Here is a 25,210-nt window from a genome sequence, read left to right as displayed (position 1 = left end):
AAGATAAATCAAACAGAGCCCCAAGTGGCATTTCAATCTTTTGGATCTGAAAATCTGAGGATGAGAGATCTGAAGATCTCTCATCTGAGACCCCATCCCGTCAGAGGGAGATCCTTTCTCTCCTCCACGGCCGGTATATCAAGGATTTAAGATCTCTAATGTTAGATCATGCATTTGAATCATCTCAAATTTTGGTATCGGCTGTGTGCCACATCAACTTTCTCCATGTTAGCTTAGATCCTTGGATTTGAGATTCGAGGGACTCAAATGCCCCTTAGAAGTCTCAAGCCTTTGGGTTTAAAATTCTCAGACCAACTAAATGACCTCAAAAAGAAAATTACAGCTTTTCATTTCTCATTGGTGCATGCATGTTCTCGTGTGTGTGTGTGGGTGTGGGTGTGGGTGTGGGTGCGGGTGCGGGTGCGGGTGCGGGTGCGAGCACTCATGCAATCCTACATACAGGATAATTATTTCCTTTTTTATAAGCGCAACACATTATTTTAACTGTTCACAAAATGTAGGGCCTACTTTGTATTTAGCCAAGAATCTGCTTGAAATGTCAAAAATTTCAGAATTTGTGATTTGCTGATAGAATAATACATAACAAGGCAGAACATGGTGATCCATGGACCATGGTTGATTTTGCGTAAGATTTGGTACAACTACAACCAGATCTATTAAGTTCTTAACTGACAAACAGTAACATAAAATTTTTTGGGCTATACCAAAAATTCCCTTGTGAGGCATGCTAGGAATTTGTTTCCTTTGCATTGTTACAGCAAAATAGCAAAAAAAGAGAAAGAAAGAAGAGAGCCTTCCTATGCAGGTTTTCCTAAGATCATGCTTAACCAGACTCATCATATACAAAGCTTATAATAAAATGAACAACTTAGTCAAGGAGGTGTTCAGCTACCAAACACGCTGCTAGCGTCTAGGAGCCTTTGCTACACGGTTTTCTCACCTTCAGGGTTCTTGAGCTGAGTACTGATTTCCAATGGCACTGTTAATTTACATAATATTTATCAAAATGGTAATGCTTAATCAGCAAACAGAAAAAATGTACATCATGGGTTTCTTGATAAAGGTATTGGGCAAAAGTGCTGACCATGAAAGTTTTTTAGTTTTTTTGTGAATTTTATGCACTGCTATCACATCATCTTAAATTTATAAATATGAACAAAACTTTGAAGTAATGAATATTAATGATCTTATGTAGGTAACGAATCAAAAGAGAAAAAACCTTCAGAAGCTTTTTCAGTAGCAGATGGCTCTAGTTGTTTTGCAGCAGGAGCAGCTTTAAGTTGTTCTTCAGTTACCTTCAGATAATCTTCACTGGAATAAGGTTTTCCAGCAGCTGGAGGGCCATCTGCAATTTATGACAAGATATGTCAGTATCCAAGGAGAAGTTTGAAGGAAAAACTATAGTTGGAACTGAAATAAAGCAATGGTTAATGGACCCTACACAACCCAAATTTTAGAATATGCCATTTTGGAACAGCAGTCACCTAGTAGATGGTTGAGTTGAATAAACCATGGGGAGTCAGTTATAACATTGGCTTCCCTTGGAAGTTGAAGCAGACAAAATGGCAGCAACATCTAATCAGCAACCCTGGACCCTCGTTAGTTCCAAGTCAAGGAATTCCTTGCAACCTAAGTCAGTCTAATATAAAATGGTGCACACATTATCGAAGAGTTGTTTGCAAGATTGACTTCACATGTAGTACACTGGTGACCACTGATAAGTTGACAGGGGAACAAACACCTAGATCAGACATGGATTCTCAGATTTCATAATATTATGATGTTGCTGTGTCATTTAGTGCAATTATCATTGGACCTCACTCAGGTCTCACAGGGACTCTTCAACTAGGTGCCGCACCCGCACCCGATGCGGTCAACCTGACCCTGGGAGTAGTCAATACACCCAGGATCATTTATGTCCAACTTTTGGACTTTATATATATATATATATATATAATTTTTTATATTTTTGCCGCACCCCCGCACCCGCACTCGCACCCATGTGACATAGGTCTCACCTAAAGCAAATCCATCTGGATAATATCCAAACCGGCAATTTTGGAGGCATCTCCATTCGATCCCACAATGCAATGTGGGACCTGCCTGCATGTGCAAGCATCAAGTGGTCTCAAGACTAAATGCTCTTTCAAGGCTGTAATATGCAACATTCACATAGGGGGTTGAGTGATGCCTTTCAATAGCAGAGACAAACGATGAAACTGGCGTTTTCAAGAACATAATTATGATTTTTTTTGTGCCAAGATTTTAATACCAGTAACCTGTTAAAATATATGTATATATATATAATACCTGAAAAGGGTATTATAGTCTTTTTACAATTGTTTTAGTAAACAATTGTTTTTCTTTTTTATTTATTTTTTACTTTTATTTTTTTCCTTTTATTTGTATTTTTTCAAGCCACTTAAGGGTAGGGGTGGGAAAATCTGACACGACCCGCCAACCCCCTTCTTAGCCGGGTTCGGGTTTGGCTTAAACGGGTTTGTATCGTAAATGGGTTGACCCGCCTAACCCGTTTATTAAACGGGTCGGGTTCGTGTTAGGGGTATGCCAACCCGCCAACCCGGCTGACCCGTTTAATAAACGGGTTAGGCGGGCGGGTCAACCCGTTTACCCGAACCCGACCAGCCAACCCGTTTCCCCGACCCGTTTATTAAACGGGTTAACCGTGTCGTGTCGGGTTACCCGTTTATTAAACGGGTCGGGTTCGTGTTTTCCACAGCCGACCCGTTTAATAAACAAGTCGGGTTCGTGTTGAGGTATGCTGACCCGCCAACCCACCGACCTGACCCGCCAACCCGACCCGATTGCCACCCCTACTTAAGGGAGCCCACATTAGAGTCGTTGGGGGCTCCCAACGACTCTTTGGGAGCCTCCTTTTGGCCTCCTTTTTTATGCCATTTCATTTGTATAAATAGGGGTGTATCCCCTTGTATTCCTTGAAGCCTTGGTGCTCTCTTGCTCTCTCTCAATAAAGAGTTTTTATATTTTAGCTTGTGCTTTCCTTAAAGCTTATGTATGTATTGTCCCATAGTGGACTTGGCTATTGTTTCTTTTGTATATTAGTCCATTGTGGGACATTGTGAATGCTTTTTAAAATTCTTTATCTTTCTGCATACTTCGTTACATGGTATCAGAGCCATTCAGTTCATAAAAAGGCGTGATATTCATCTTTACATTCATTGTCCTGATTCTTCACAACACTTTGGTGGCATCATGAAATCCAAAATCGACCTATCCTTCAAGCTCAATGGAAAGAACTACATGATGTGGTCATCGACAATGGAGAACAACCTCAAAGGTAAAAAACTTTGGGGCTATGTAATATGTTCCATTCCAGAACCTCGATTAGAGCTCACCAAAATTGAAGGAGGTCAAGAAAAGGATCTTGAGGGAGATGCTCGTCTCAAAGCTATTGAAGACCACCAAAAGAAAGTTGAAGATTGGGAAAGCAATCACGCCAAGATCCTTGTTTGGTTCATGAACAATGTCGAACTCAAGGTATGTACAAATATAACTAAATTCCGTCGAGCGAATGAGGCTTGGTTCTTTATGAAGAGTATGTATACCCCAAAAAACCTTGCAAGAGCATATTTTTTGCAAGAAAAAATTAGAACCATTAATCAAGGTGATTCAAGTATACAAGATTATTATAATGCATTAAACCCATTATGGGATGAGTTGGCTCTTTTAGAGCCAAAATGGGTGGCTATGGAGGATGTCGAACTAAGACAAAAACAAATGGAACAAGACCGATTGTTCCAATTTTTGTTTGGACTACGTCCCGAATTTGAGCAAATGAGGTCATCACTTCTTCATAGATCTATTTTTCCTCCTATTGAAGATGCCATAGCCGAAATCACATAAGAGAAAACTAGGCTTGGCATGAGTAAAAACATTGATGAAGTGCTTGCCGTATCAAAACCCGGCAACAATGTCAAAACCTATAAACCACCACATTTTGGAAAACAAGAAAACTATAATGGAGGAAGAAAGATGATTGTATGTCATCATTGTTATGAGTCGAGTCACATCAAACCCGCTTGCCCAAAGCTAAATGGAACATTCAAGCCTACGGTGGTTTCTCTTGAAGAATCTACCACCAACAAAGAAGATGAAGGCAAGAATGAGAACCTCAAAGAAACACTTGGTCAAATATCTATGACTCTACAACAAATTCTCAAAACCACTTCCTCCATATCGGGTGCGGCCATTGTAATGAAATGGTGGTCTTCAACAAATGCACAAATAACTCACAAACAAGTGTCTATTGGAGACACTACAAGCATGACCCTTGAAAGGGTATAAAAGGAAAAACACTTGAAAAATAAATAATACTTTATTCATGAACAAAATGCTTAAGAAGCATGGTTGCTTACATTGAAGGGGTTCACCCCTATATATATATAAAAAAGTGGAAGAGAGAGGAGAGCTCATTTTGAGCTCTCCAAAAGAGACGTTGGATTCCAACGTCTCTTAATATAGCTGTTGAACTACAGTCCAACAACATTTATTATTATAGCTGTTGGACTACAGTCCAACAGCTATTTGTGGAACTTGAATGGATCAAATATCTAGTTTCTATTGAACTAGATGCTAAAAAAAAATAAAGAAAAATAGAAAAAGAAAATAATAAAAGAAAATATAATAATATTAAATAATATATATATATATATATATATATATATATATTACAGTTTACATTTTAACACTCCCCCTCAAACTTACGGTACAATGAGCGAAAGTTTGTCTAAGAGGAAGTGAAATCTGGGAGCAGCGAGAGGCTTGGTGAAGAAGTCTGCTAATTGATATTCTGATGTAACATATGGCAGATCAATGGTTCCATGTAAGTATTCCTCTCTGACATAGTGACAGTCCATCTCAATGTGTTTAGTGCGCTCATGGAATGTCCGGTTGCTTGCAATGTAGATCGCACTTTTGTTGTCACAGCACATCTTTGAAGCTTGCGTTGCTTTAGCTCCCATATCCGCTAGCAATCGTCTGAGCCAAACAACCTCCATAGTGGTGGTTGCCATGGCTTTGTATTCAGCTTCGGTGGAGGAAAGAGAGACTTTCTGCTGCTTCTTGCACCTCCACGAAATTAAGGTTTTACCTAGAAACACACAAAAACCAGTAGTTGAGTGTCTATTATTGGGATCACCTCCCCAGTCAGCATCAATATATGCAATTAAATTTAACGAAGATGAAGCAGACAAGAAGAGTCCTCGTGAAAGAGAGGATTTTAAGTATCTAATAATACGCAAAATCGCTCCCATGTGCACGGAGGTGAGAGCATGCTGAAACTGACTGACTGTATGAACCGCATGAGTTATATCTGGCCTAGTAATGAAAAGATAAGAAAGAGCTTCAACAAGCTGTCTATAAGGAGTAGGATCATCAAGAAGTTCTCCATCATCAATTTTCATTTTAACATTGACAACTTCTGGAGTGTCTACTTTCTTATCATCTGTAATTCCAGACCTGAAAACGATATAAAGAGCAAATTTAGATTGAGATATCAAATACCCCCGAGGGGAATAAGCAACTTCAATGCCTAAAAAATATCTTAATAAACCTAAGTCAGTCATTTCAAAGTGAGTTTTAAGAAGAGATTTGATATTTGCAACTCCCTGTTTGTCGCCTCCGGTGATAATCATATCGTCCACATAGAGAAGAAGAATAATGATGCCTGCATCAGATTTCTTAACAAACAAAGCAGTGTCAGTTAAACAAGGTTGAAAACCAATATCAAGCATAACATGACTAAATCGGTCATACCAGGCTTTTGAAGCCTGTTTAAGACCATAAAGAGCTTTTTCTAGACGAAGAGCTTTACCCTTAGGGATACTAATACCAAGTGGGGCTTCCATGTATAATTCTTCAACGAGATTCCCATTCAGGAAAGCATTTTTGACATCTAATTGAAAGATAGGCCATGTTCTAATGGAGGCCAAGGCTATTAAAGTTCTAACAGTGGTCATACGGGCCACTGGAGCAAATGTTTCTTCATAATCGATGTCATACTCTTGGGCATATCCTTTTGCTACTAAACGGGCCTTATATCTTTCCAGGGTCCCATCACTTTTGGTTTTGACTTTGTATACCCACCTACAACCTATAGGTTTATTACCCGGAGGGATATCTTGTATCGTCCAAGTATTGGCCTTTTCTAGTGCATCCAATTCTATTTTCATGGCTTCTATCCATTCTATATGATTTTTTGCTTGAGAATAGGATGATGGTTCAACATATGATTGTATTAATGTAATGGCGGCCCTATACGTGGGTGAAAAAGATTCATAAGACACAAATTTTTCTGGAGGTTTAGAGATTCTAGACGTTCTTCTAGGTGAGACTTCAGAGTATTTTTGTAATGCACATGGAAGATTTTGCTCTCTACGTCTTGAATATTGTAGACTAACATCCCTATGGATTTGCTCTTCATTATCATCATTTTCAACAACAATAGGACTTTGATCATTGTCAAGGTCACATCCAACATCACATTCATTGGATTTTGAAGTTGGATCAATTAAAAACGAGTATTCAGTGACATCCTTGGATTTTTCAAATTCAAAGAAGCTTTTTTTTTTCAAAAGAAATACATTTCTTGACACATATAATTTGTCATTTTGAAAATCGAAACACATGTAGCCTTTTTTATTATCAGCATATCCTAAAAAGGCACATGGGATTGCACGAGGAGAGAGTTTGTCATTTCTGTTGGTGAAAACAAAACATTTACATCCAAAGACTCTTAATCTAGAATAATCTGGAGTTAAATTAACAAGCTTTTCTATTGGAGTTGTATTCTTTAATGAGGAAGATGGCATCCTATTAATGAGGTAGGTGGCAGTTAGGACCGCTTCAGCCCAAAAACTTTTTGGAACTTGATTTGCAATTAGCAATGTCCTAGTAGTTTCCATAATGTGTCGATGTTTGCGTTCGGCTAGACCATTCTGTTGTGGAGTGTGTGGACATGATCTTTGATGTATAATACCATGTAAATTGAGATAGTCTTTGAATTCGTTGGACATAAATTCTCCCCCTGAATCAGTGCGAAAAACAGAAATATCATTTTGAAACTTATTTTTAACCATTTTATGAAATATTTGGAAGTTAGCAAAGACATCAGATTTATGTTTAAGAAAATAAATCCAAGTATGTCTAGAAAAGTCATCAACAAAAATGACATAATATGTATAACCACCTTTGGAAATAACTGGTGCGGGGCCCCAAACATCCGAATGTATTAACTCAAGTGGTCGTGAGGAAACAAAAGTTCTACTAAGAAATGATAACCTTTTCATTTTGCCAAGAATGCAGTCTTTACAAGAAAAATTTTCAGAATTACAAAATTTTTCCAAACTTGGAAAATATTGAATTTTAGACATATGAGGATGACCAAGCCTTTTGTGCCATAAATCCAATTCTAATTTCTGAATATTATAACAAAATGCATTCTTGGGTAATTCCAAAAAGTCCATGTAATAAAGTCCTTCTCTATGGCCTTCCCCAATCAGCTTCCCTGACTGACGATCCTGTACCCAACAACCATGAGAAGAGGAGATATTACATCCATAATCAGATATTTGCGAGACAGATAAGAGATTCAAATTAAGTTTAGGGATATATCTAACTTCTGGGATAAAAAATCTTTTGGATTTTTGAAGATTTTCAAAACATCCTATTCCTTTTACTTCAAGAGATGTGCCATTGGCTGTAAAAACCTTTGACATACTTGAGTTATTTTTAAGACATTCGGATAAACTATTAACATTTGGGGTCATATGAAAAGAAGCACCAAAATCTAAAAGCCAAGGAAAGTTACCTGGACCGGAGAAAGATGCAATTGCCGCTCGAGTTGAGGCTTCGGTCGAGGAGGATACCCCTTTGAGAAGAGGTTGAAGGATTTCCATCAGTTGAGCCATAGACACAGGTGCATCTTGATCTTTTGACTCAGATTCAACAGATGCAACTCTTTTTTCTTCTCTTCTTTTTAACTTTGGACATTGAGGCCTATAGTGCCCCGGTTCATGACAATGATGACAAATAACTTTTCTTTTATCAAAGTCGCCGTTTTGCCTTCCAAAATGAGGCGGCTTGTAAGTACGAGTATGATTCCCCGATCTAAATACAGCTAAAACAGAGTCATCATCAACTTTTGGAGTACTTTTTCTAAGTCTATTTTCCTCCATAGTGAGCTCTTCTAGAGTATCAACAATAGAAGGAATTTTTCCACAATGTAAAAGGGCCGATTTGGTGGATTCAAACTCCGGCCTTAGACCATTCACAAATTGATAGAAATGTTCCATATCGAGTTGCTTTTGGCGAAACTCGATGTCTTCGGCACAATGCCATTTGGGCTCAAGAAGAGCCAACTCTTCCCAAAGTTCGGACAACTCATTATAATATTCTCGAATAGTTTTAACTTTTTGAGTCATTGTCCGAACTTTATCTTGTAAATTGCATACATGTGCAATATCTTTAAGAGAATACATGTTTTTGAGGTATTCCCAAGCCTTATCGGCATGCTCAAACTTAGCTAGACTAGAGCATTTTTTAATGTCTATGCTATTGATGAGCCATGACATAATTTTTGCATGCCCTATCCTCCATTCTTTCCATTTCTTTTCATAAGTGGCTAACGCCTTACTCTTCTCTTCTTCCGTTAGAGGAACCTCTTTATCACCCTCTTTCTTGGTAAGAGATAGTTTAGGTTCCAAATCGGAACCATCCACTATACCCCATAAACCTTTTCCCCAAATGTGGTGCTTCATAATCGAAGCCCACATTACATAGTTAGTATCATTTAGCTTCATAGGAATGATGGTGATCTTATCATTGTCATCCATCTTTTACATGGGTAAGAGAGGAATAAATAGGAGGAGAGAGAGAGAAAAATAAAAAGAAAAGAAAAAGAGTAGACAAAGGAATAAGAGATGATACAAAACCAAAATTTTTTATAGCACAAGTTCGCCTTTCTTCAAACAAATCTTCTTGAGCCAAGAACAAGGTGATGAAACACCTTTTGTAAATGTGGCATGGAAATCGAGGAGAAGCACTTCAAGATCTAAGGATTTCGTAGCTTTGATACCATCTAATGAAATTGTGGTCTTCAACAAATGCACAAATAACTCACAAACAAGTGTCTATTGGAGACACTACAAGCATGACCCTTGAAAGGGTATAAAAGGAAGAACACTTGAAAAATAAATAATACTTTATTCATGAACAAAATGCTTAAGAAGCATGGTTGTTTACATTGAAGGGGTTCACCCCTATATATACAAAAAAGTGGAAGAGAGAGGAGAGCTCATTTTGAGCTCTCCAAAAGAGACATTGGATTCCAACGTCTCTTAATATAGTTGTTGGACTACAGTCCAACAACATTTATTATTATAGCTGTTACAGTCCAACAGCTATTTGCACAGTCAAGTCCCAACAAGAACTTGACTGGATCAAATATCTAGTTTCTATTGAACTAGATGCTAAAAAAGAAAATAAAGAAAAATAGAAAAAGAAAATAATAAAAGAAAATATAATAATATTAAATAATATATATATATATATATATTACAATTTACATTTTAACAGCCATTGCGTCTACATCATCACCCGGTACGTATTCTTGGATCCTAGATTCCAGAGCATCCTTTCATATGCCCCCTCATGAAAATGCTTTAACCGATGTATGCACCAATTCAAAAAGTTCATGTGTTTCTACGATCGGGACTTTTTTAAAAATCACGAGTATTGGAACACTTAACTCTCAAAATCTCTTTATTCCTAAAGTGAGAGTTGTTCCAAAGTTTAATTTGAATCTTTTTTCGGTTTCCCAAATTGCTGACCATGGATGTGAAATATCTTTCTCATCTAATGGTTGCTTTGTGCAGGATCTCCAGTCCCGGAAGCAGATTGGGCAAAGGCCATAGGAAGAGGGACCTCTATTATATGGAACATCTAAACCTTCCTACAAACTCTTTTTGTACTTATGTCCAAGATAAAAGCATTGAAACTTGGCATAAACGACTTGGACATCCAAGTTATTCTAAAATGTATCTTTTTCCATTTGGAACCAAATTTTGTAAGAAAAAATACATTAATTGCAAAGATTGTATTTTTTGGAAAATGAAGTCTATTCCATTTCCAATTAGAACATTTCTTTGAACAAGACCTTTTGAATTTGTGCACTCGGATGTTTGGAGTCCATCTCCGGTCATGTCTAAAGGTGGTTACTCTTCTTATGTCACTTTCATTGATGACTTCACTAGATATGTTTGGATTTATTTTCTTAGTCATAAATCCAAAGTATTTTTCTTCTTTAAAGAGTTTTATATGAAAATACAAAATCAATTTCAAAGTAATATATCCATTCATAGATCCGATTCCGGTCGAATTTCAAAATTATTTAAAACAAAATAGGATTTGTCACAAAAAATCGTGCCCTAGAACTCCACAACAAAATGGACTAGCGAAAAAAAATAGGCATATTATCGAAAACGCTAAAACGTTGCTTGTCTTTAAAAATATTTTGAATTTTTTTGGGCTGAAGCAGTCTTGACCTCAACATATTTAATCAATAGAATGCCCTCTTATAAACTAAAAAATGTTTCTCCATATGAAAAACTTTTCAAATTCTCACCCGACTACAATCACCTTTGCATCTTTGGTTGTAAATGCTTTGTCCTCTTACATAAGAGAGATAAGCTATCTCCAAAGGCGATTGAATGTGTCTTTTGGGGCTACGGGAAAAATAAAAAAGGCTATAGATGTTTTGATTCCAAAAATAACAAACTATATGTTTCAAAAGATGTAAATTTTTTGGAAGAAAGAGAATGGATTTGAAAACCTAGGAAAACAAAATGAGGTTGACTACATATTTTTACATGATCTTATAGATGATATATGTGATGATATATCACCATATAATGATGATATCAGTAATGACAATATTAATGTTTATACCCGAAGAGACCAAGAAAGGCCTATTAGTGCCTTGGAGAAATTTTCTCAACTTACTGAATTTTTAGAGGAACCCCCTGTTAGGAGATCTTCTAGAGAATCAATTTTACCCAATAGGTTTGTGTCATATGAGTCTCTAACGCCTAACTATTGGGCTTGTCTAATAACACTACATTCATATTATGAACCTGCTCACTATAATCAAGACAAAACTATATCATATTGGGTTGAAACCATGAAAGTAGAACTAAATGCTTACAAAAGACCAATACTTGAAAAATAGTCAAACTACCTTCACATAAAAAAATCTATTGGATGCCGACGGGTCTATAAGGTTAAAACCAAAAGCGATGGATCCTTAGAAAGATATAAGGCCCGATTAGTGGCTAAGGGATATTCGCAAGAATATGGGATTGACTACGAGGAAACATTTGCTCTTGTAGCCAGAATGACAAGTGTTAAAACCTTAATAGTTGTCGCATCAATAAAAAATGGCCTATATATCAACTCGATGTGAAAAATACATTTCTTAATGGAAATCTCAATGAAGAAGTATATATGGATCTGCCACCCGGAGTTACCATTGGACAAGGTCAAACACTTAAACTTTTAAAAGCTTTATATGGTCTTAAGCAAGCCTCAAAGGCTTGGTATAATCGATTTAGTGATATCATGATTAAATTGGGATTTCGTTCCTATTATACTGGTACTGCTCTTTTTGTGAAAAGTGTGTTAAATTATGTATATATTAATATATATATACATATACTTATATATATATACATTCGTATATATATAAGTATATATATACATATATGTATATATACATAATTTATTTTCTTTTTCTGTACAACCAAAAACCCGATAGGGGTGTTTTGGTAAATTACCATGTAATTTTTCCTTTTTTATTTTTTCCTTTTTTCTTTCTTTTTCTCTTTTTCTTTTTTATTTCTTATTTTTCTCTTTGGAATACCATAAGGGGCCCCACCCATCTAGTTGTTGGGGCCCCAACGATCATATTTATGACCGTTGGGGCTCCCAACGACTAGAAGGAAGCCCCCCTTTATGGTCTCCTTTTAGTTCTCCTCCTCTATAAATAGCGGAGGCTCTCTCATTGTAAAGGCATTGGGTTTTCACCCTCCTCTTTCTTTCTTTAATAATATTCAACTTATGACTTTAAGTCATTTTCTACTTTTGTGAGTTTTGTGTATACACTTTTAGTGTTTGTGTTCTTGGCTCTTGTGGTCACTCTTAAAGAGTGCTTTTGCTCTATTGGTGCTTCCGCCTCTTTTCATTACATGGTATCAAAGCTCGGTTGGTGATTGGGCTTCTCGTTGCTATCTTGGGACGTGTGCCTCTCAAGCTTTTGAAGAAAGAAAGAATATTTGGTGCCGATGGAACATCTTCAATGGGTAAGGCTTTACTTCTATGGAGAAGGGATGCCCTAACTTGTTCAAATTCTGGTCGAAGACCATGAAGAAATTGGAAAAAATGTTCTTTTTCAATTTGTTCCCTTCTTAACTCAATATCTTCCGGAGCCACCCATTTAGGCTCAAGAAGAACGAGTTCATCCCAAAGAGGAGTTAGAGAGCTAAAGTAGTCCCGGACACTCATTTCCATTTGTTTGGTGGAACGGATTTTTTCTTGACAAAAAAATTGACGGGCAAGATCCTTTTGGGTATACATACCCTTAAGGAAAAACCACGCCTCATTGGCCCTCATAAATTTGGCAATATTAGCACAATTTTTTAGGTCAACATTGTTCATAAACCATGCCAAAATTTTGGCATGGTTACTTTCCCAATCCTCAACTTTGGATTGATGATCATTGATAGCTTTGATGCGCTCATCGTCATCTAAAGCTTTTTCAACCTCATTTTCGATTTTAGTGAGAACAAGAGAAGGCTCGGGAGTAGTTCTCATAACAAAACCCCATAGTTTCTTACCTCTTAGATGATTTTCCATAGCGGAAGCCCACATAAGATAGTTGGACCCATTGAGCTTAAAAGAAAGCTCAACTTTAGAATCACGTTCCATCGGCACCAAATATTCTTTCTTTCTTCAAAAGCTTGAGAGGCACACGTCCCAAGATAGCAACGAGAAGCCCAATCACCAACCGAGCTCTGATACCATGTAATGAAAAGAGGCGGAAGCACCAATAGAGCAAAAGCACTATTTAAGAGTGACCACAAGAGCCAAGAACACAAACACTAAAAGTGTATACACAAAACTCACAAAAGTAGAAAATGACTTAAAGTCATAAGTTGAATATTATTAAAGAAAGAAAGAGGAGGGTGAAAACCCAATGCCTTTACAATGAGAGAGCCTCCGCTATTTATAGAGGAGGAGAACTAAAAGGAGACCATAAAGGGGGGCTTCCTTCTAGTCATTGGGAGCCCCAACGGTCATAAATATGATCGTTGGGGCCCCAACAACTAGATGGGTGGGGCCCCTTATGGTATTCCAAAGAGAAAAATAAGAAATAAAAAAGAAAAAGGAAAAAGAGAAAAAGAAAGAAAAAAGGAAAAAATAAAAAAAGGAAAAATTACATGGTAATTTACCAAAACACCCCTATCGAGTTTTTGGTTGTACAGAAAAACAGAAAAAGAAAAAAGAATTATGTATATATACATATATGTATATATATACTTATATATATACATGTATATATATATAAGTATATGTATATATATATGTATTAATATATACATAATTTAACAACTCTGACTAGGAAAGCATCAAACTCACAATGCTTCACTTCCAGCATGAGTTTCAAATGCTATGGCTGTTCAGCAAATGAGTATAAAAGATCAAAACTCTGTGTATCCTATAACCCCTTAAAGAAGAATTCTAAAAAAACAATCAATCACGACAACATTTGTTAAACACAATAGATTTTCTTACAAATTTAGAATGAATGAAAAGGGCAACAAAATGTAATGAAACAAGGAAAAATACAAGAGGATGCCACTAAGGACTACAAGAGAGCACAAATACAAATGGGCTACTTATAGACCAAATACAATCTCACAAAGGAGATACACAACAACTATAAAATCACAAGAGCAACAATGTATAATAGGTATTACTTCACAAAATGATTAAGAAAGCGTTACATTTACAATGGGGAAGTCCCCTATATATAGACACAAAAGAGAGCCAGTCCAACGACTAGTTGGGCTGTCCCAACAGTCATATAATATAAAAATATATAAAAAAACAAAAGAAAAGAAAAACAAAATTATAGAAACAGCCCCACTAGGCTGACCCTATTACAAATAGTAAAAGACTAAAATAGCTCTGATGGGTATTTTATATTACATGCAAAATAACATATATATATATATATATAATATACATTAACACAAAAAACACATTGTATATAATGGATACAATACATGAGCAATTTTCTAGAAACTCTCCATACTTTCATTTACATTTGATGCAGGCCAATCCAAGATGCAGTTATTTTGGCCAAGCAACACTGCACATAGTCCACATTCATATTGCATACATGAAAGTGTAGTAGATCCCATGATATTTGGGGAGGCAGCAACTGTTGGCTTGTTCTATTAGAAAGTAGGTTATTAGAGGATCCGGTGCAACAGATTGGATGGTCATGTATCTCACCCATAGCATAGCATAGCATAGGGGCAGACAAATATCTAGATTTGTGGTTTAGAACCTTATCAAACAGCATTCTGGTTTTGAAAGTCTAGCCATTAAGGCATTCTTCACAGAAATGGATGAGTGCCTAGCAAATCCACATGCATTTTCAGCAAGAATATTGAATCCCATTTGTACCAGGTCATGATAGATAAACCAAATCCATATCCTCAAAGGCCCTCTTTGGATCAACTTTTAGATGGATAAGCTTTTGTCCAGATTTGACCTCCAGTTTACATGCTTGTGCACTGCCACCATTCTGGCTATTACATTTATGCCCACTGCCCAAATGTCGGTCCCTTGATTGTGGAACATGAGATTAGCAAATATCTTGTGAAGTGTTCAGCTAATACTATGCCTAACTAACCTTATCTAAGTCTTCCTATCTAATTAAATAACAATATGTATTAGAGTTGTCACAATTAACCAAACTGCTTTTTTCAATAGATGCTATCATGTCAAACGTAAAAGTTATTAGTTTGCTATATCTCTTTATGAAATTGGACTTCATCAGTTTACATCTTATGGACTGCCAAAGATAATGTAAGAAAGACAATGCGAAACAGTTTGCTACTGCTCATAATCAAAGAGCTTCACAAGATTTGTGTTTGCTATTCAAGTACACTGACAGCATGAACCAAGGTTTCTATTTGTGAAAGGAATAAACCCAAGATTTCTATAGAATGCTGATTTATAAGAGTTTAATAATTCTGTGGATGGATTACTTGATTTTAAAAATTACTGCTATAGGCTCTGCTTGCAGAGACACTTTCCCTCTTAGTAGACTGTTTCATTTATTTGCCTGTCTGGTATTTATGTTTTTAATAAGATTAACCATCTCTGGAAAAGAATGCTGAAGTTAATAATGAATTGACAAAGGAAGAAAATTAAAGGAAAGAAGTCACTCACTTGTGTCTATTGTAGCTTCCAAATTCTCGTTCATGTACATTGAAGGGGGCCTATAATTCTGCTGGGATGGAACATCATCAAGCCCAATCTCTCGTTCAAGTGTGCTCTTAAACTCCTTTGACACATCCTGTGTCAAAAATAATGTCTCAATTCTCATATATAATTGAATATTGCATTTGACAACCACAAGAAACTAATTATGTCTTGTCATATCTGAAAAGTTACAAAAGTCATCAGATATATAAATGCAAAATATTTCATATTCACGACAGTACTGTACTGTCCAGTAGAAGATTATAGTTGTAGGTATCATCTGTTGAGGAAATGCCATAGTTCTATTATGTGTAATACCCCCTTCTTGTATCTTTTTGTACATAAAATTCTAGTATAAGTGCTGTAAACTAGCTTATATCTCAATACTCCACTTACCTAGTTTTATCTTGTAGTGGGCTCCATAGATACCTCCTTTTTATTTGTTGTAATCCCATCTGAATAATGTATGAAGCATTTGGGTGTTCTTCCCACTCTTCATTTCTTCTTCTCCTTCACTCATACTTTTCTCATGGCTTCAACATCATCTACATAATCAAACCCTATAGATGTGCCAATCATCTTTTTTAACTATTAAACATGCCTTCAAATAAGTGTTCTGATGTAACATCCCAATTTCCGTGATATGAGATTTCGAGCATTATGGGACTGTTGATTTTTCATTGCTATTCAAAAATCTATACAAGTGTCAACATATAATTATCTAAAAGATATCAAGATCACATATGTAGGGTCCAATCCATTAAGCACACCAACAAATAGTTAGAAAAAAGTGGGGCTTACTAGATAGTACTGTACTATCTTTGGTAAAAATTATAAACCATAATCTAGAAACTGTTTTTTTACTAAAAAACTATCAAGATGACATGTTTGTACATGCAATCTAGCAGAAAACACTTATTTTTTCAATTTTTTCACTTATTTTTTTAGATCTAATCTTAAAGATGTGATCTAAATAGTTTCTTTAGTAGAAGACAGGTTTTGGATCATGTTTTTGCAACATGTAAGTTAATTTTCCAAGGAATTAAAAAATCAACAGCCATAATGTACCCAAATTTTATGACTAAAAACCATATTTTTAAGTTGAAAAAAGATGATGCAAAGTGTGATCCCTAGCAAATAAACTATGTTGAACACATCTATGAGGTCAGATTGAGTGGATGCAACTTGCCCCTATGATTTTCCAACTAGATTGTACATACAGTAGATAGTAGCAAATACATGTGTATTTGTTTATTTACTTATATACAATGAACTTAAAAAGGGAATTCAAATACTCACCTGAAGTTCTTGTATTGTAGGTCGAAAAGCACGCAAAGTCTTTCCCAGATTACGGGCCACCTGAATTTATATCAATCAATTCAAAATTTCAAAGACAGAATTTGGAATCACAAGCACCACAAGTCTGCTGATATAGACATTTAGTCCCTAAATGGGATTTAGCTTAATGTTCAATTACTTGCTCCAAATGTTACAGAAGCTAAGTGACAATAGGAAGAAACCAATCCATTACCACCACAACATCTGAAATATCAAAATAATCAAATCTGAATTAGGTTAACGAAGCACATTTTTCCTGGCCCTATCCCATTATTCGCAAGCTTCAAAATTTCTTTCCTTTCTTTTTTAATTTTAACGCAAAGAATCCACTGAAGTTATAATGCCCACAGATTCAGAAAATAATTTCCGATTGTTCAATTTCAAAAATACATGAAAAGGACTACCATGGTAAGCACGTGCAATGTTGTACAGTAATGATAGGACAGTGCATCTTCCAAAGAATAAGCTCGTATGACTTCAAAAGCAAAACCATTAAACCAATTCTTTTCACAAAATCTCAGCATTACTATAAAAAAATTCTTACAAAAGGCTTATGACTGGTAAGTGAATGTATAAATGATAAGAGTGGAAATGGTAGTTTAGACTTCAAAAGAAAAGGGTCCTGGGTTCATTTACCAAAACCTATCATCTCTAAAAGAACAGGTAACGAGAAATGAAATAAGCAGTGATGCTCTCTGTCTAGTAACGATACATCCACTGCTGAAAATCCACAAAGCATTAATTGATTAATTTCCCTTGAGTAACTCAACCTGTAGAGTGGGAGAACTTCAAAGATACATGATTCATAGTATTTCACAATTTAAATAGGAAAAGCAATAAAAAACTATCAAAACCTGCACTAAAGCCACTCCAATCAAATTATCAGAAAGGTAGACACACATCTTTTGCTAAAACAAACACCTTTCCATAAACCAACGCCAAGGATATAGATGATGATGATACCATCAAAACAACCACAAGCACCACCATCACCATTAAGCATAGCAATGATTGAATAGATTTAAGTGGTTGAATAAATATGTCTAAAATTGGTACCTCAGCAAGGCCTTTGGGACCAAAGACCAACAAAGCCACCACACCAATCACCAATGCTTCAGGAGCTCCAACTCCAAACAGGGAAGCATAAACCGCCCCATATCTGGATTTCATCCTCCTTGCTGCAACCACCCCATCAAAGTGCAAACATAAATTCCACCAAGAGCAAACAACCCCAGGAAACCAAAACCCACAAAAAGCAACACTTGCAAACCAAAAAGGCAAAGTGGGTACCTCTCCTTCCTAGTCTTCTTTGCCTTGGAGCGGCAACCAAATGAATGGAGCCATTAGAGGGAGCCAATGACTTGAAGGGAAGAAGCCTGGTGTATTGGGTGAGTGAAAAATGGGCAGGGGAAGAGATAAAGGCAGATTTTGGATGTGTTGGTGGAAAAGAGTGGAGTTGTGGAAATGAGGATGCTGCAGAGGCTACAGTTAAGGCCATGATGATGATATCAGATCACATACGCACACACACACACACTTCCTCTACTATTGTCTTCTTTCCTTCAATTTGTACACCCCAGTCCCCATTAAAGCGTTCATCCCCTCCACAATCTGTATCATCAATCATGAGAGAAGCACTTGCTGTTTAGTTCCTCTCTCTCTCTCTCTCTCTCTCTCTCAAATCAAAATCTATGTCTATCCGCTTATCGAAAAAATCTTTGTCGACGATCCAGGCCTCTCTCTCTCTAAAATCTTTGCGTCTCTATCCTATCTCTGAACGAAATCCCATACAGTGTCCCAGGGACACGTTATTTTGGTGACGCGCTCATTCTGACACGATCGGACATGATTAGTATGTAGACACGGACACTGACACGTAAAGTTAATATTTTAATAGTTTTAACGGTTTTAACTATTATTTTAATTAAGTTTTTTTAAAAGATCAAAAATTAGTTTTTTATGGATTAAAAAATTCTGTGTCCTTGTTCCTGTTTTTAAAAAAAAATAATAATCAAATCCCAACATGATTTTGGTGAAATGGTTGTTGAAACACCCATGATATTCATAGGGAGAATTGGTTCACAATGGATCGGATCCCGATCTCAATTCAGTTCAAGAACTCATTATGGGGCCGAGAAACTTATTTTTGTTGGACCGGATAGGAATCATAGGATCAGAGACCGTTTACTCTTGTTTAGTGGATTTTCATTGCGACCTGATTCATAGACATAGAAGCAATTGCAGTACAACTAGTTTAGGGTTTTACTAGGTCAGCCATGTTTAGTAGGACCAAGAGCAGTTGTAGATGGTCAACAAAACCTGAATTAAACCTATTTTTTTTGAAAGGCAAGCTGGGGTTAGGCGGGCCCTACCAGTTATACAGCTATACCATTGGGTTTTGAACCTGCAACGTCCCAACACAAGGTGAAGTGCACTAGCTGCTCCTACCAGACATGTTGAGCCCCAGTTGGTGAATTAAACCAATTTTTAGATGGGTAAGTGAACTGAACTCTGTGCTTGTGAGCCGAGCTGAGCTAAGCTCCAGACAAGCCTGAACTAAACAAGCAAAGCTACTCGATTAAAAGAAAAATACATTGTTTCAAAGTTGAAAGTAGTTGCGTTATAACTCTTAGACAAAAAATAGACAATATTTACCGCCGAGGTGGTATCCCATGTGGTAAAAGGGGTCCTGTGTCAAGCTTAAGGCCCAGATGGAATCCCTCGGACACATGGGGCGGCTGTTGTTCTGGTAGGGGTCCGCCTAACCCAAGGTTGCCTTTCAAAAAACAAAAAAAGAATATTTCAAAGTTGTAAGCAACAGGATTTGAGCCAAGCTTAGCCAACGCAACTATGTCTATGATCTTGATGTGATTTGTTGTCCTTCATGAAAAAAGCCAATAGAATTTGAATTTTAAAGCATGTTTAAAGCATTTATTGCTTTCTACACCAAGCAATTATAAAATATATATGTTGATAAAAATATTTTGAATTGGGAAGGAGGGGACTTACCTATAGTCGTGAAATCCTTTTTGAAATTATGGGAAGTTGCAAGCTTCGACCGTCCTTCACCTAATGGGAAGGAAAAGATGAGGCAAATTTCTCGATCTCTGTAGTTTGAATCGCATATGCAAATAAAAATAAGAAACGTGCATAAACACCTAATCTAAAAACTAAATAAAATTAGAATAAACATATTAGGGATATGAAAAATACATTTTTCAGACTCGATGGTCTGTTTTATCATTCACGCTCTTTTTTTTTCATTAGCACTTTTTTGTAGGTATGAGTGCTCTTCAATAATGTCGGGACAATGTGTTGGCAGGGATGAAGTAAGCTTGATTTTGTAGGGCCAACACTTGAGTATCTAATTTACAGATGATCAGCTATTGGGGTGAGCCCCTATCTATATAGTTATGCAATAGGTCACTGAACTTTCTAGGTCTAAACCTGATCTAAATAGATCTAAGTCTATTCTAGATGAGGATAAGACTTATCCAAGAGAGTTCTCTTGGAAGGAAGACTCATCTAGGAAGAGTTCTCCCACCCTAAAAGACATACAAGGCCGGTTAGGGTTGAATAGGGATAATGTTTGATGCAACAGACAATGAAATGTTTGTGACATCCAATAGTGGATGACATTTTGATCTGCCATCCTGTGACGGACGACGGTCCGTTCTACCATCTAGTAATGGATTGCGGTCTGTTATGCCATCCAGTAACAGACAACAATTTAGAGAGTCGTCTTCTAGATGGCGGGGTGCATGATTCCTGCCTAACACATGCAAACACTTGTTGTGGAAGATATTAGCATTTGGGCATCATGAAATTTTGATGTCTATAGATGCCCTTTTTTGTCATTAATTGATGTGATTTGGTTTATGACAAAGAAGTAGACACTCAAGGCTTGGAACACTAGGTCGTTGAGACTAAATGTAGTTTTGTCGAACGAGGTTGGGCTAGTGTTTGAAGAAAAACCAGGTTGTCGAGATCGTGATGGGTCTCAATGAATGAGGTCGATGCCAACATCCGAAGGAAGAAGTTGGACTGTCGAGATTGCTAGGGGTTTCACCAAGCGAGGTCAGATCAGTCCGAGGATAACTGGATTGCCAAGACCATTTTGGTGGTCGTGTTGAGCAAGTTTAGTAACTGGATTGCCAAGACCATTTGGTGATCTTGCCGAAGGAGGTCAGTGTCAGTGTAAAAAAGGAGGAAGAACTGGGATATAGAGCTTGTTATGGGTCTCACTGAACGAGGTTGAGTCAGTTTAGAAAATACTTTATTTATAGTAGAGATAAAATGTTAGGCTTCAGGCAGTGTAGCACAAGAGAAATGTGATTCATTTTCATGCCTTTTAAGCCCATTTTGATTTTTGATGCCTTTTGATGATTTTTTTTTTGAGAATTTATGAGGGGTGGGCGCTAGAAGTCTTACACCTCTTGTGGGTTTATAGATAGGGTGTAGTTGCCTTAATAAGGCATTAGGGTAGAGATACCCTTTCTAAGATGATCAATTTAGACATGAGACTTCTTGCTCCAACGAGGGAAGTCAAGCATACTTTGGTTAGGTAGCACTGAAGAGAGGATAAATTTTTCTGTGTACTCTTTAGACTCACGATCCCTATAACTAGACTCTTTGATGCATACAATAAACTTTTATGATATGCAGTGAGTCTTTTGCATTTGTAGCAGAGTGGGTAGCTGACAACTATTAATGATTGATTATATAAGGCAAGATATTTTTGTTCTTTTATACCTTCTCTAAATTAGAATATTCCTAACAAGTTGATTCTTGCACTTAAGATTCTTACACTTTGGACTTTCCTTATCTCAGGTTGGTCTAAGATAGCAATACTTGGCTTCACTAGTTATAGGGATATGGGATTAAGTTTCAAAGTATTCTTGTTAGGTCTAATGGTATTCACTAAGGTTTGAACTCTAAAAGACTAGAGCTTGATGAGAATGCATTCAAGTGCACCTCTTGCCTCTGGGTGAATTCTTTGAAGACCTTTTTGTTAGCTTGAAGGGGCTTTATTTCTCATTTTTGTCATCCTTTGACCTGAGGCTTGTCAACCATGGGTTATGACTTCTCGGTCAAGGAGAGATGCCCTTAACTATCTAACATTTGCCTCCAAAATGCCATATGACTGGAGTTCGACACCTTGCCTAGGTCTAGAGGTAAGTATTGACTTTCTCCTAGCATTGAATATTTTTTTTATTCCATTCCAACCTCTACCCTTAAGGCAATCGTATAATTTAAGCCTGCCACCACGCCATAGATCTAGAGGTAAGTATTGTTTTTTTTTTCTCTCATCAAGATTAAAAAAAGGCTCATCAGGAGACCAACCTATAAAATTGATTAACATTGAAGATATTCAACACCCAACCTCCTTCTTGGAGAGTTGGTTGACTAGGTGGGTTTTCATTTTATCAACATTCATGCATTGATAATAATCTTATGCCCTTGTAATTTATTATTATAGACTCATGGGCTAGAATCATTAGATTAAAATACTTTAGCCTCATAGTATCAGTTTCTTATTTTCTCCTAAGACTTAGATATCTTATGTGGTAAACTCTCGGATGTAGTGGCCTACTTAAGGGAAGGATTGTTTTGAAGACAACTAGATTCGTTTTGAGAGAAGATCCCTGACCTTTAATTATTTTCCAATGATATGCATAACATCATGATGAAGTTTTATCATCTTGCTATGACTGTGGGAGTCAAGGTAAACTGGACTGTCAAGACTATTATGGGTCTTGTCGAACGAGGCCAAACTCGTTCAAGGTCAACTGAGATGTTAAGACTGTTTTATGGCCTTATCAAACGAGGTTGGAACTGTGTCCCAAACAACTGGGATGTGAAGACCATTATGGGTCCCACCGAACGAGGTTGGGTCAGTGTCTAGAGGTAAACCAAGCTTTCAAGACCACTTGGGTCTCGTCGAACAAGGTTAAGCCAGTTTGGGGATTTGTATATTTGGCTGCTAGAGGTCCCTTCTTGTATAAGAGATTTGGACTTTGGATGGTTTTATGATAACTTATCCTAGGGTTTTGTATAGGTTAAGACTCCTTTGACATGCCCTCACATGGTTTTGTCAGAAAGGCATCATTAAGAATGGTTTGAAAATAAATAGCTCCCTTAGTCTTGTCAACATGAATAACACACTCCTGCAACGAAGAGGATAACTTGGACCCTAGAAAGAAAATTCTTTTTGAATTTTCTTGACTTTTCTCTTTTTGAGGGAGATTTTTTAAAAAAAATATTTTTTGGGACTTTTAAAACTTTTCTATTTTTTTTAAAAATTTTGGTTATTTTTTGGATATTTTTAGTTTTCCAAAAAGCTATTTATAGAGTGTAGGTTTTTGAAGGCTTTCTTGGGTCCATGAAATGGTGACCTGTGCAAGATGTCCTTTTTTCTCCATACCATTATTGTTCTACCTTGTCATATGGTCATCTTTTTCTGAGCATGCTAACCCTTTTCAAACAGAGAGGAAGAGGAGCTCAAATTTTCATTTGTCCTTTGTGAACCCAAGCTAAGTTGATACAGAGAAAATGTCAATCATGTGTTATCTCTTATGATGAGCCTCTCTACTGAGTTGATGATGGTTGACCCCTTTCTGAAATGAACTTTTAGGATCCATCTGTGCTTTTCTCTTTTACTCATTTTTTATTCAGCCCCCTTTATAGCCTAGACCATAGGTTCTCACTTTGGGCTTTGTTAGGAGAGAATCTCTTAAGCCCTACTGACCTTTTCTCATTCCTTCAAAAAGTTGGTACCCCATGTTCAAGGCGATTCTCCATCCATTGAGGCATTTAAAGACTTGATTGTACTGAGGGTGAACTCTAAGCTGAGAATCATGTATTCTTTTCTTGTGCTTTGCACTTTTGAGTTGAGAGATGATTTGGTGAGAGAATAAGGGTGTACCATTTTTTACATGGATTGCCCCACCTCTCGGACATTTCTCCTTGGATGAGAGCACAAGGAGACTGTTCATTTGAAGGATGCAATCTTTCTTGCAGGGTACAAGAGGGGAGAAGTATGATTGTCTGATGAGTCCAGGCGATCACAATGATCTGAGGGAATGTCTTTGAAAATTTTTCTTTCTCTTATGTGACATCTTTTCTGTACTTTTATGCCCCCTTGATAGCATACTTGGAAAACCGCTGATAGCTAACAGGGACCGTCACTACATGAGATAACTCGAGGAATGCAGACCACTATGTTGGTTGATGCTTTATGCTCACTGACTCATTTTGAGAACCATTCTTCTATGTGCTCACATGCTTGGACTTCTTCCTCTTTATTGTGGTTTATGTCCTTGTTTTCTTGAGACTGTTTTTGCTCTTGATTTACGAGAAGGTCACCACTTTTGATATTATTTTGGATAACGTGTCGAAGGATAAAACATTCCTTGGTGTCATGCCCCATAGCTCAGTGGTATTGATAATACTTAGCTGGGTTATTTTCCTTCATTTGTGGTGGGTTAGACACCTCAAACAACTATACTAACCCTTCCTTTAACAAGAGATCCAGAACATTTGATCGGACTTGTTGGAACTTGAAGAACATTCTGTCCTTAGTCCATTTTGGGTTCCCACTATACCTATTTCTATTTAGGTCTGCCTTCTTTGGGGTGATTATCTTGTTGCTCACTTTTTGACCCTTATTGTCTTGCTTTTTGTGGCCTTGTACAGTGTTGGCCTGACCCTTGGATGAGTCTGACTTTGATAGATGTTCTTATTATGCTTTAGTATCTCATCATACACTCCTCTTTGGATGCCTATCTCGAAAGTGATAGCCTTCTTGATAAGTTCAATGTATGTTTCAACCTGAGCCATGTTGATGAGGCTTCGTAGAAGTTGAGAGAAGTTGTTCATCAAGATGACCAGTGCATGTGAGTCTGAGATTGGCTCCTTCGTCCTGTTGGCCATAGATCACCATCGGTTTATAAATTCATGAGCAGATTCATCTATCTTCTACTTTTGGTCATACAGTTGTTTGATGGTCAAGAGGGCCTCCAAGTTGAAGTGGAAACAGTCTATGAATAGATTTATGATTTGCTTAAATTTCATGACCTGTTGTAGAGAACCATTCCAGTGCCTCTCATTCTAGACTCCTGAGGAACTAGTTGATCAACCTCCTATTATTGTTTCAATATTTGGCTATACTGCCCATGAATAGGGTTATGTAACTCCTTGGGTTCTCTTTCCAATTGAATTTCAAAAACTTGGAGGGTGTATCATCATCATCATCATCATA

At 36.9% G+C, this 25,210-nt stretch overlaps 1 protein-coding gene across 2 annotated transcripts; it reads right to left on the bottom strand.

The window, feature by feature from the left end:
• Window positions 1-566: 566 nt before the first annotated feature.
• On the bottom strand, window positions 567-18,729 carry LOC149822296 (sec-independent protein translocase protein TATB, chloroplastic-like). Of its 2 annotated transcripts, none has more exons than XM_089981012.1 (6): window positions 18,241-18,729; window positions 18,007-18,128; window positions 16,912-16,971; window positions 15,580-15,706; window positions 1,241-1,366; window positions 567-1,000 (listed from the first exon to the last, which is right to left on the bottom strand). In XM_089981012.1, exons 1-6 carry the CDS (start codon window positions 18,446-18,448, stop codon window positions 945-947), a joined length of 699 nt encoding a protein of 232 aa, XP_089837138.1. In that variant the 5' UTR covers window positions 18,449-18,729; the 3' UTR covers window positions 567-944. The 2 variants fall into 2 exon arrangements, with proteins under 2 accessions (XP_089837138.1, XP_089837139.1); XM_089981013.1 differs by having other exon boundaries at window positions 691-984.
• Between the last annotated feature and the right edge of the window lie 6,481 nt (window positions 18,730-25,210).

This window comes from Nuphar pumila, chromosome 11, assembly GCF_984573655.1.
Source record: "Nuphar pumila chromosome 11, dmNupPumi1.hap1.1, whole genome shotgun sequence".
Taxonomy (NCBI): Eukaryota; Viridiplantae; Streptophyta; class Magnoliopsida; order Nymphaeales; family Nymphaeaceae; genus Nuphar; species Nuphar pumila.
The sequence above is the reverse complement of the archived record's forward strand: the minus strand, read 5'-3'. Positions and strand labels throughout refer to the sequence as shown.